At 41.9% G+C, this 12,460-nt stretch overlaps 1 protein-coding gene across 4 annotated transcripts in view; it reads left to right on the forward strand.

Moving 5' to 3' along the window:
• The window catches only part of PAM (peptidylglycine alpha-amidating monooxygenase), a 553,254-nt gene that overhangs the window by 293,821 nt on the left and 246,973 nt on the right, over positions 1-12,460 (forward strand). For all 4 annotated transcript variants that reach the window (XM_030193423.1, XM_030193421.1, XM_030193424.1 and 1 more), the window contains exon 6: positions 9,541-9,626. In XM_030193423.1, coding sequence (XP_030049283.1) covers positions 9,541-9,626 — 86 coding nt within the window. The remainder of the gene's footprint in view (positions 1-9,540; positions 9,627-12,460) is intronic.

Here is a 12,460-nt window from a genome sequence, read left to right on the forward strand (position 1 = left end):
ATATAGATGTGTCCAGTGAATAAGACCAGGAGAAGTTTATCGTGGAATGAGAAGTGTTCTTTAGAATTAGGAAATAATCAGGAAATCATCAGATTATCTAAAATTGTTCATGGTAGGCAGCAGATGTAAGGAAAGAGGAGTTAATTTTTCTTCGTCAAAAGTAACCCATCTGGGAGTGACAGAATGTAGAGAGGAGGAGTCCCAGAATTTGACTTGAGAAATATATGAAAGGCTAGATGGTATTGTTTAAAAGTGGGGATATTTAGGCCACCTAGATTACGAGCAAGTTGTAATTTCTCAAGTGCAGTGCGAGATTTGTAGATTTACAAATCAATTTTGAGATGATTGAATTGAGTTTTTTTGTAGGAGTCTTTGAAGAAATAGTTGATTTTGGGTGATAGTACTATCTTAACAGCTTCAATTCTGCCCCACCAGGAAAGAAAAAGGGTAGACTATGAGTGTAGGAGACGTTCGGCTGTCTGTAATGTAGTAGATTCATTAGGTTTAAGGGTTTTCTTCTGGAGAACAGCTGTATTGTATGCCTAGATACTTCAATTTATGTGGTTCCCAGATAAAGGAGAAGTGGGCAACTTGTGATTTTAGGGCAAACTTAGATAGGGGCCTAAGAGCAGATTTGGACCAATTAACTTTATAGCCAGATGTTTTTGAAAATGAGATGATGCAGGTTAGGAGGTGAGGGATAGAATCCAAAATTAGATATAGTAAAATGTCTGCGTAAATGGATAATTTGAAGGATTATTTTTTCAATTTTATTCTTTTGATATTAGGGTTGGAATGAATATAAATTGCTAGAGGTTCAAGGGTCAGGTTGAATAAGAGAGGAGAGAGAGGGCAGCCTTGTTTTGTTCCTCTTTTTAAGGAGAATTTTGGAGTGGAAATCCCATTGACAAAAATAAAAGCTTGGGGGGAGTCATAAAGTTTAATTATATGTATAAAGGAGTACTTTTGCTTGCAGGGAGAGTGGGCTATTTTCAAATAGCTCACGTACCTTGGTAAATGGCTTTTTGGAAATTTCCTTCATGTATGGATGTATATATGTATGTATATTCCCTATGTATATTTGAAACAACGCTTACTATTTATGAGTTGATGTCTAACCAGGCATTTTTACATAATCGTTCTGTGAGGTAGAGAAAAATATTGGAGATTTCCTTGAGCACAGCAGGTTATACCAGTGAGTTCACTGGAAAAGACTAGTTTTTTCTCTACCTCCATCGTCTAGTAGGAGGGGAGAACACACACTTGTTCAGAACGGTACAGCTAGACAACAAGGAAAAATTTGTTTTACACTTTGGGATCTTGCAGTGTACTTGTGACTGGGATTGGCCACTGTTGGAAACAAGATACTGGGATTGACTGACCTTCAATCTGTCCCAGTGTGGCAATTCTTATGTACTTACGTATCTATTTATGTCTGTCTTGTTGGCAGAACGATAGTCATTAGCAGATGTCTTATTAAAATAGTCAAAATAGTGGTTCAAAATAGAGGTTCATTTTAATGTTCAAATTCTTGGGGACCTGGGAGACTGAAAGTTAATTGAGTGGGGTGCAAAGCTTGAAAGTTCACCTGGGGCACCTAATACCCTGGCAGTATCTCTATCTCTGGTCTTCCTCCAGCTTTATCTCTTTAGGACACCAGTTTTCGCATAATATATTCTCCATCACCTCCTTGCAGTTAAGTGTCGCTCATGCTGCCTTGTGCTGCACTCTTCTACCTCTCAGTTCTGACTATTCAGATGCAGCAGTGGGTTTGCTAATCTAATATCTAATATTATTGTGTACAGTGTTGTTTTATTGTATCTCTGTTTCGTTTCTCTATTTAATTTATCTATCTGTACTATGTATTGAATACTTAATATGCATTTTGCTTTCATGGCACTGCCCTAAGCATTTCATCAAATAAAGGCAGCCTTGAACCTTAATCTGAGACATTTGGAAGCTTTACTTCATGCCATGCCCAGTGCTACAGATAGCTCAGGTCATGACTCCAAACAGTCTTTTGTGCAGCAGAACATATTGCAGTGAATGAGTCAGAAGGGAGGCCATGTCTTTGCTACTTCAGCAGTTGATTTACAGTGAGAGTGGTTGGAATGTTGCAGCTATGCCAGGGACTGAAATATCATACTCTATTATTTATTTTTAATGCATTAATTTGTATTTGATATGAATTTCATTTTGTGCTGTTGTAAACAGCATTAGTTGGTGCTGTAGTGGACCAGAATTGAGGTATATAAAAACACAGATTAGATTTTCTAAAATAATTACTGGGATTTGGCTATGCCAGCAATTTTATTAGTGTTTTAACTTGTTTATGCATGCTGGAAAGCACAGTAAATTGATCTCCAAGGGGACCCCTAGCCTAGAAGTTTTAATTTACCCTTTCCCCCCTTTTACAAAGGTCTATAAAATAATGAGTGGAGTGGAACGGGTAGATGTGAATTGTTTGTTTACTCTTTCCAAAAATACTAGGACTAGAGTGCATGCAATGAAGCTACAAAGTAGTAAATTTAGAACGAATTGGAGAAATTTTTCTTTGCTCAACGTGTAATTAAACTCTGGAATTTGTTGCCAGAGAATGTGGTCAAGGCGGTTAGCTTAGTGGGGTTTAAAAAAGGTTTGGAGAGCTTCCTAAAGGAAAGGTCCATAGACCATTAGTAAAATGACTTGGGGAAAATCCACTGCTTATTTCTGGGATAAGCAGCATAAAATGTATTGAACTTTTTGAGGATCTTGCCAGGTATTTGTGACCTGGATTGAGCACTGTTGGAAGTAGGATGCTGGACTTGATGGATCTTTGGTCTGTCCCAGTGTGGCAATACATGTGTAATGCCGACACAGCCAATTCATTTTGAATGGACTGTGTCATCATTACTGCACTGGCAGCCACTAACATGACTTTGTAAAAAGGGAAGTTAGTTTTTAAAACCCAGGCCGAATCTTAGATCTTTGGCATGCAAAGCAGGCACCATCACATTATAATAAGATAATTTTCTGCAGGAGAACCTTTATTATTTTGGTTAATGAATGTTAAATAATTCTATTTTGGCACACATGATAGTAATCTTTAGAGGTATATTTCATGAACAGATGTTTAACACGTCCACTTTACTTGAGAGAGAGAGCAAAAGTGCACTACAGAAATCATTCAGCAGTTTATTCTGAATGTTGCATCTTACCTTGAGTCATATATTGGTTTCCTGCATGAGCTTGAGAGGAGTCATTGTGTGGCATCATTTACACTTGGAGATTGCCCAGAATGCTCAGATTCAAAAGGGTAATATCATGAGCATGGTTTGGGTGGATCAAAAGTTATACATGAATTTACCATATTGAAAAAGGTCCCTGTTGGCATTTGCATCTTGTCCAAGGCATGTTAATCTTCTCCAAAGTGCTCTTTTTGCCAGTAATTGAGGGATCAGCTATGCTTAGCCCTCCTCCCCCCAACCAGAACTTTATATAAACTTTAAAATGTAATCAGAAAAATTACACTAGGGGTAGCAAAATTTTTAAATATCCCAGAAAGAGCATAAAACGTGCAGTTTGCTAACAAGATGGCTAACCCAGAGTGTAGGGAGCTATAAAAAAATCTCACAATTTAAACAAATGAGGCCTTACAACTCAAAGAGCAATGGTTTGACCAAACGTGTCAGTCTATCGCCAAAAGGATTCCCAGATATTATCATTGACCTCACTAAATTATCTATCTCCAGAAAAAAGAAAGCAACAAAAAACTCCAAAAATGAAGAAAAAAAGTTGCTAACTGAAAAAAGCCAAAGCCTACAGTTTGTTTTTGTCATCAAAAGCAAAAATATCCACATCAAATCTCCAAAGTGCCAACAAACACCACTGGTACTTCACAACATATCAAAATATGTTATGGTACCATGTAAGCCACATTGAGCCTGCAAATAGGTGGGAAAATGTGGGATACAAATGAAACAAATAATAAATAATAACATATCAAAATAAAGTCCGACAAGTACTTAGCTTGACTGAAGGAGGTAGATTTTGTACCAATGTGTACACCAAACCAACGGACAGAAATACTTTGTGGCAGTATAATAGCTTGCATCCTTTTCATTTGAAGAACAGTCTACCTTTCTCCCAGTTCCTTAGGTATCATCGGATTTGTGACTGTATTGTACAGTTTAAAGATTCAGTCCAAGAATTAAAAAATAAGTTTGAACAACAGGGATACCCCAAATCTGTAGTTAAGAAAGCATTTAAATGGGCATTATTTAATAATAGAGATCTATTATTGCAACCTCAGTCAAATTTAGAAGAGGAAAAGAGGATGGCATGCGTTTTCAAGTATACTACTTTGTCCTCTAAAATTTCTTATTACATTAAATGCCATTGAAGGATTATTTATTTATTTGTTACATTTGTATCCCACATTTTCCTACCTGTTTGCAGGCTCAATGTGGCTTACATAGTACCGTAAAGGCGTTCGCCAGTTCCGGTATGAACAAATACAGTAATGTTGTGGTAGAATAAGGTTCATGTGTACAGACACATTAGGGAATCGTAGAGAGGAAGAGTTAATTTATGTCCATTACGAGCTTTGGTTTCGTTGTGTTGGAGGGTACAGGCATTTAAGTTGTGTCGATATGGTATGCCTTTTTGAACAGGTTAGTTTTTAATGATTTCTGGGAGTTTAGGTGATCATAAGTTGTTTTCACGGCTTTTGGTAATCCGTTCCATAGTTGTGTGCTCATGTAGGGAAAGCTGGATGCATAGGTTGATTTGTATTTGAGTCCTTTGCAGCTTGGGTAGTGGAGATTTAGGTATGTTCGTGTTTCAGCTGCAAAGGTCAAAAATTTACATCAGGTGTGGATGCTATTCAAAAATGGCATCCTGGAAGCCCAGGCCAAATGTATTCCATGTAGTAAAAAAAGAAGAAGGAAAACAAATGACAGCCAGCATGGTTAAAAAGTGAGGTGAAGAAAGCTATTAGAGCTAAAAGAAAATCCTTCAGAAAATGGAAGAAGGATCCAACTGAAAATAATAAGAAACAGCATAAGGAATGGCAAGTCAAATGCAAAGCGCTGATAAGGAAGGCAAAGAGGAACTTTGAAAAAAAAGATTGCATTAGAGGCAAAAAGACATAGTAAAACAATTTTTAGGTATATTAAAAGCAGGAAGCCGGCAAAAGAATCAGTTGGACCTCTAGATGACCGAGGAGTAAAAGGGGCGATCAGAAAAGACAAAGCCGTAGCAGAGAGATTAAATGAATTCTTTGCATGTGATGAAGCTACAATGTAGTAAATTTAAAACGAATCGGAAAACATTTTTCTTCACTCAATGTGTAATTAAACTCTGAAATTTGTTGCCAGAGAATGTGGTAAAGGTGGTTAGCTTAGCGGAGTTTAAAAAATGTTTGGACGGCTTCCTAAAGGAAAAGTCCATAAACCATTATTAAATGGACTTGGGGAAAATCCACTATTCTGGGATAAGCAGTATAAAATGTTTTGTACTTTTTTGGGATCTTGCCAGGTATTTGTGACCTGGATTAGCCACTGTTGGAAACAGGATGCTGGGCTTGATCGACCTTTGGTCTTTCCCAGTATGACAGTTCTTATGTACTTATGTAACATTATCCCAATTTGATTATTGTAATGCCAAATATGCTGGCTGTAAGGAGTACCTGTTGAAAAAACTCCAAACAGCTCAAAACACTGCAGCCGGGTTCATATAGAAAATCTCTTGTTTTGAAAGTGCCTCCCCTTTATTAATCAAATTACACTGGCTTCCCATCAAAGCGAGAATCACCTTCATATTATGTACCTTTTTCTTTCAAATACTAAATGGCACAGCTCCAGACTATATGGTACCATTAATAAACTTTCCTCAAAGAAACACTAAATATGAGGCAAGAAACTATCTCTAACTACACCTTCCAAATTGCAAAAAAGTGATCTACAAAACTCTCCACTCTGCAGACTTCACTTACCTAGGAACCAAATGGTGGAACTCCATACCACTCAAAATAAGAAATACACAGGACTATACTAGATTCCGCAAAATCTTTAAATTGTTACTATTCAAACAAACCCTCACAAAGAACGACCATATCTCAAACAATTAATTTTTACCTGAGTTGGTTATTACTCTATTTACCATTAACGTTCTTTTTGCTTTATGTACAATTTCTCATTCATAATAGATTTTCTAAATGTTAAACATCCATAGCTATCCCAGTGTGTTTATGATATTGTATTGTAAAATTGGATTCCTATTACAAATTACTTTCTTATGCATTATTCTTTGTACTGTTTGTTGTAAGCCACATTGAACTCGAACTTGTTTGGGATAATGTGGGATATAAATGTCACAAATAAATATCACGACTGATAATGTCAGAGCCATGGCTAGGTTGGAGGTCAACCTCCATTGAGGAGATTTGCAAAGCTGCAACATGGTCTTCAGTCCACACATTCACATCTCACTACTGCCTTGAGCAGAACACATGACATGACAACCGGCTCAGTCAGACGGTCCTGCAGAATTTGTTTGGTGTCTGGAATCCAGCTCCACCCTCCTAGGCACGGTTTTCTTCTGTTCCAGGCTGCACCTTCACAACCAGTTTGTATATAGTCTCAGGTTAATTGACTTCAAGGCCTCAGCATTTCAAGTCCCTATTGTCCTAGCATTGTTGTTTTCGGTGAGCCTGGTAGCTAGGGATGCCTATATGTGAGAAGACATTGGGCCTGCTTGTCCTCGGAGAAAGCAAAGTTGCTCACCTGTAACAGATGTTCTCTGAGGACAGGCCCAGTATTCTCGCATACCTTCCCTCCTCCCCTTGGAGTTGTCTTCTTCAGCTATTCTATCAGACTGAAATACCTCTGCTCACGCATCGTGCAGGAAGGCACCTGTGCATTCGTGGTAGGACGTTGCCAGAACTATGCACGCTAGGCAGAATCCTTGCCAGGCTCTGCTCTCACCCACATGTGAGAATACTGGGCTTGCTGTCCTCAGAGAACAGCTGTTACAGGTGAGTAACATCATTTTAAGGTGCCTCTGCAAATCACTGGCAGAAGCTGGCAGCCTCTCTTCCCATAGCTTGCTGTCAGCAGCGCAGCACCTTGAAAGGTGAAGCAAAGAGTCAATGGCATCTTTGTTTTACATAGCATTATAAACTGGGTCCGCTCCTTTCTCTCATAGCCCCCAACCTTTATCCATTCTCTCTCATACTCCCCTTTCCATCCTTTGCCCAATCTCATTCTCTCTCATACACCCTAACCTTCACCCAATCTCTCTCATACCCCCCCCCCCCAGCTTTTAACCAGTCTCTTTCTCTCTGTGTCATAAATTCCCAGCCCTCACCCAGTCTCTGTCATACCCACCAGCCGTCACCCAAAATAACCTCTCTTTCTCTCTCTCTCTCCCCCCTCCCCCCCAGTTTTCACCTAGTCTCTCTTTTATATTCTCTCTCTTCCAGCCTTAACTCAGTCTTTCTTTTTTTGAGCCTACAGCCTGTTTTCTCACCCGGGTGGCTTCAACTATAGAAGAAACAACCACATTTCCTGCTGCAACTTGGCTCTCTGTAAGCTTAAGCTGCACAGTTCAGAAAGTTTAGGTTTAACTCCCAAATTTCCTGTACTGCACAGCTCATGCTTACAGACAGCCAATTCATAGCGGAGAAGCAAGAAATGTGCTATTTTTCTGAAACACCATAACCAAAAAATCACAGGCACCAGAATACAAATTTTAGGCACCATGGAGGGGCATAATCGAACAGAAACGCCTATCTCCATGGGCGTTTATCTCCGAGAACGGGTCCGTGAAGGGGCGGGGCGGATCGTATTTTTTAAAAGAAAAAGACGCCCATGTTTTATTCGTCAAGGTGTGAGCTGGGCGTTTTTGCTTTTCAGCGATAATGGAAAATGAAATCGCCCAGCTCAAAAACGAATAAATCCAAGACATTTATTCGTGGGAGGGGCCAGGATTCATAGTGCACTGGTCCCCCTCACATGCCAGGACACCAACCGGGCACCCTAGGGGGCACTTTTACAAAACCAAAAAAACAGGTAAAAGAGCTCCCAGGTGCATAGCACCCTTCCCTTGGGTGTTGAGCCCCCCAAATCCCCCTCAAAACCCACTGCCCACAAGTCTACACCATTACTATAGCCCTAAGAGGTGAAGGGGGGCACCTACATGTGGGTACAGTGGGTTTGGGGGGGTTGGACGACTAGTAGCATTAAGCAGCACAATTGTAACAGGTAGGGGGGGGATGGGCCTGGGTCCACCTGCCTGACGTCCACTGCACCCCCTAACAACTGCTCCAGGGACCTGCATACTGCTGCTTGGGAGGAGGGTATGACATTTGAGGGTGAAAGTAAAAAGTTGTGAAACATCATTTGTTGTGGTGGGAGGGGGTTAGTGACCACTGGGGGAGTCAGGGGAGGTCATCCCCGACTCCCTCTGGGGGTCATCTGGTCATTTAGGGCACTTTTGGGGGCCTTATTCGTGAAAAAACAGGGTCCAGGAAAAGTGTCCTAAATTCTAGCTCAAAACTGTTCCATTATCGGCGAAGGGCGCCCATCTCTGTTCGCCCGATAACCACGCCTCCGACACGCCCCCGTCAACTTTGTCCGCACCCGCGACGGAGTGCAGTTGAAAGCGTCCAAAGTTCGGCTTTCGATTATACCGCTTTATTTGTTTTTGTGAGAAGAACGCCCATCTCCCGATTTAGGTCGGAACTTGGGCGTTATTCTCGTTCGATTATAAGCTGGATAGCGACCTAGTTCATGGAGTTTGTCAAACCCTGATCTAGATGCTTTTTCTACAGGGTTTGCAAAGAATGCATAGGCATAGGCACCTGGTTGCTTTTATAAAATAGGCATGTTCCTGCACTATTAACCTAAGTACCCTCTTATAAAATTATCCTATTTCCTCCTCATTCTATAATTTGTTGCCTAAATGTAAGTGCCATTTATGCATTTTGTATGATCGAATAGTAGCACTTAGGTGAGTAAATGTACACATGTGCGTAAGTACTAGGTGTGCACTTAGCAATTTACTATAATTGACATGTGCAACTCTGTGCTTAAAAGCAAGGGGAGGAGCAGCATTTATACATATAACTTACAGAATACTGTAAATTACATGCTAGAGTGCTAGTATTTAGGCGTGCATATTTATTCTGCTATTGACATCTCTTAAGTGAGCATGCATAGATGCTGGCTTAGGCTAGTATTCTATAACAGAATCTTGGTGCTCAGATGTCCTAATTTACGCTCAATGTCTGCATCTAGGTGCTTAACTTGTGGTGTCTGGTTATAGAGTTGCTCCTTAATCTACTTGAATCCTTCAAGTACCTTGAATTGTGAAACATTACAAAATATGGTTCCTTCAAGTGATGCATCTCATTCTTCCCAAACTACCTCACTGCTGTGGGCATTTTATACATTGTGCTCTACATTTACAAATTTTCCACTGTAAATGACTTGCTTTTTTGGGAGGGGAGTATTTTGGTGAAAAGAAAACAGAGAGCATCTAACCTGATTTATTTTTCAGGGATTGTGGATCTGGAACGTGCTCTGATGAAGTCAGTGTTTTGTATGCCTGGGCAAGAAACGCTCCACCCAAATCACTGCCCAAAGGTGGGTTGCTTTTCTTTTTCTTGAGTTTTTCACTTGCATTTATATACTATGTAAATGAGGCATGCTGTTATAGACCCACTGGCACTTTCCTGGTTAAGTGTACATTTTTATGCAAGTTCTAGTATTCTAGACATTTAAATATATAACGGACACGTAGATTATAGGCACCTAGATTATAGAATTGCCCTTTCTATGTATAGTGGATATATACATATAGCACTTTCAAAGCAATTTTATAAAATAGGCACTCATTTTTAGAATACTATGTACCAATATTCCACCTAAGTGCTCTACATAGGGTTGGAGCATTGGTGGGACCAGCATTGAAGCATTGTAAGTTACATGTGTACCAATGACCCTTAGGCCTGTAATACTAGCACCAGTGCTACAGCTGGCATAAGTGCTCATGCCTAAATATTCAGCATGATAATTCCCTTGAGGTGGGGGCCTCAGGCAGCACTCTTCTGGGAGCGGTATCTCCTCCTTTCCTCCACCCTGTTCTTCGAGATTTGTCTTCTTTCTTCACATTCTAAAAGCTGGCAGTGGCAGTGATTCCGATACGCTGCCCTGTTGCCGGCACCCACCTCTTTCCTTTACTGTGGCCGCCTCTCTGATGTAACTTCCTGTTTCATCAGCAGTGTCCGCAGTACAGAAGAGACCGGTGCTGGTGGTAGGGCAGTGTATTGGAATTGATGCTGCCGCCAGCTTTTGGAACATGAAGAAAGAAGGTAAAGTTGGCCCGGGAGGGGGGGGGGGGGTCAGCAGCATCTTGCCTTGTGCGGCCTCTGCTAGTATTCTTTATGTAGGTGCCTACATTCTTCATTGTAGCATAACTAAGCATAATATTAAAATACAGAGAATAAAAAGGGAGAAAGAGGGAGAAGGGATAAGAAGATAGAAAGAAAGGGAGGGGTTGCAGACTCTGGCAAGGAGCATCACCTTAAAGTAGTTGATTAGCCTCATATGTGCACACTCAAAGCTTGTTTAAAAAGGTGGGTTTTAAGGGCTGTTTTGAATTTAGGGTAGGAGAGGTTTGTACGAATTGTTTAGGGGGAGAGTGTTCCAAAGTACTACTACTACTACTACTAACTAGCATTTCTAAAGCGCTACTAGGGTTACGCAGCGCTGTACAATTTAAACATAGAAGGACAGTCCCTGCTCAAAGAGCTTACAATCTAAAAGACAAGAAAACAATCTAAAGACAAGTGAACAATCTATAGGACGAGTGAACAGTTAATCTGATGGGGTGGATAGATTGGGGTATTTTATATATCTCGAGCGGTTAGGCGCCGAAGGCAGCATTGAAGAGGTGAGTTTTAAGCAGAGATTTGAAGATGGGTAGGGAGGGGGCATGGCGTATGGGTAAAGGAAGATTGTTCCAGGCATGGGGTGAGGCAAGGCAGAATGAGCGGAGCCTGGAGTTGGCAGTGGTGGCGAAGGTTACTGAGAGAAGGGCTTTGTCCTGTGAGCGGAGGTTACGGGCGGGAACATAGAGGGAGATGAGGGTGGAGAGGTAGTGAGGAGCCGCAGACTGAGTGCATTTGTAGGTAAGGAGGAGGAGCTTGAATTGTATGCGATAACTGATCGGAAGCCAATGAAGTGATTTGAGGAGAGGGGTGATATGAGTATATCGGTTTTGGCGGAATATAAGACGTGCAGCAGCGTTCTGAACTGATTGAAGGGGTGATAGATGGCTGAGTGGGAGGCCGGTGAGGAGTAAGTTGCAGTAATCAAGGCGAGAGGTAATGAGAGCGTGGACGAGAGTTCTGGTGATGTGCTCAGAGAGGAAAGGGCGAATTTTGCTGATGTTGAAGAGGAAGAAGCGACAGGTCTTGGCAGTCTGTTGGATATGCGCAGAGAAGGAGAGGGAGGAGTCGAAGATGACTCCGAGGTTGCGGACAGATGGGACGGGGAGGATGAGGGTGTTATCAACAGAGATAGAGAGTGGAGGAAGAGGAGAAGTGGGTTTAGGAGGAAAGACGAGGAGCTCGGTCTTGGACATGTTCAGCTTCAGGTGGCGGTTGGACATCCATGCCGCAATGTCGGATAAACAGGCCGATACCTTGGCCTGGGTCTCCGCGGTGATGTCAGGTGTGGAGAGGTATAGCTGGGTGTCATCAGCATAAAGATGATACTGAAAACCATGAGACGAGATCAGCGAGCCCAGGGAAGAGGTGTAGATTGAGAAGAGAAGGGGTCCAAGGACAGATCCCTGGGGAACTCCAACAGATAGTGGGATGGGAGTGGAGGAAGATCCATGGGAGTGTACCCTGAAGGTGCGGTGGGAGAGATAAGAGGAGAACCAGGAGAGGACAGGGCCTTGGAACCCAAAAGAGGACAGCGTGGCAAGAAGTAAATCATGGTTGACAGTGTCAAACGTGGCGGAAAGATCGAGGAGGATGAGGATGGAGTAGTGACCTCTGGATTTGGCCAGGAGCAGGTCGTTGCAAACTTTAGAGAGTGCTGTTTCTGTCGAGTGCAGAGGGCGAAAGCCGGATTGAAGTGGATCGAGGATGGCATGAGAGGAGAGAAAGTCAAGGCAGTGGCTGTGAACGGCGCGCTCAAGTATTTTGGAAAGGAAGGGTAAAAGAGAGATGGGGCGGTAGTTGGAGGGGCAGGTAGGGTCAAGTGAAGGTTTTTTGAGGAGAGGTGTGACAACGGCGTGCTTGAAGGTGTCAGGGACAGTTGCAGTGGAGAAAGAGAGGTTGAGGATGCGACAGATGGCGGGGGTGACAGTATGGGAGATAGTGTTGAGTAGGTTGGTGGGGATGGGATCAGAGGAACAGGTGGTGCATTTCGAGGAGGAAAGAAGGCGGGAAGTTTCATCCTCGGTG

The sequence above is a fragment of the Microcaecilia unicolor genome, chromosome 2, assembly GCF_901765095.1.
Source record: "Microcaecilia unicolor chromosome 2, aMicUni1.1, whole genome shotgun sequence".
Lineage (NCBI taxonomy): Eukaryota > Metazoa > Chordata > Amphibia > Gymnophiona > Siphonopidae > Microcaecilia > Microcaecilia unicolor.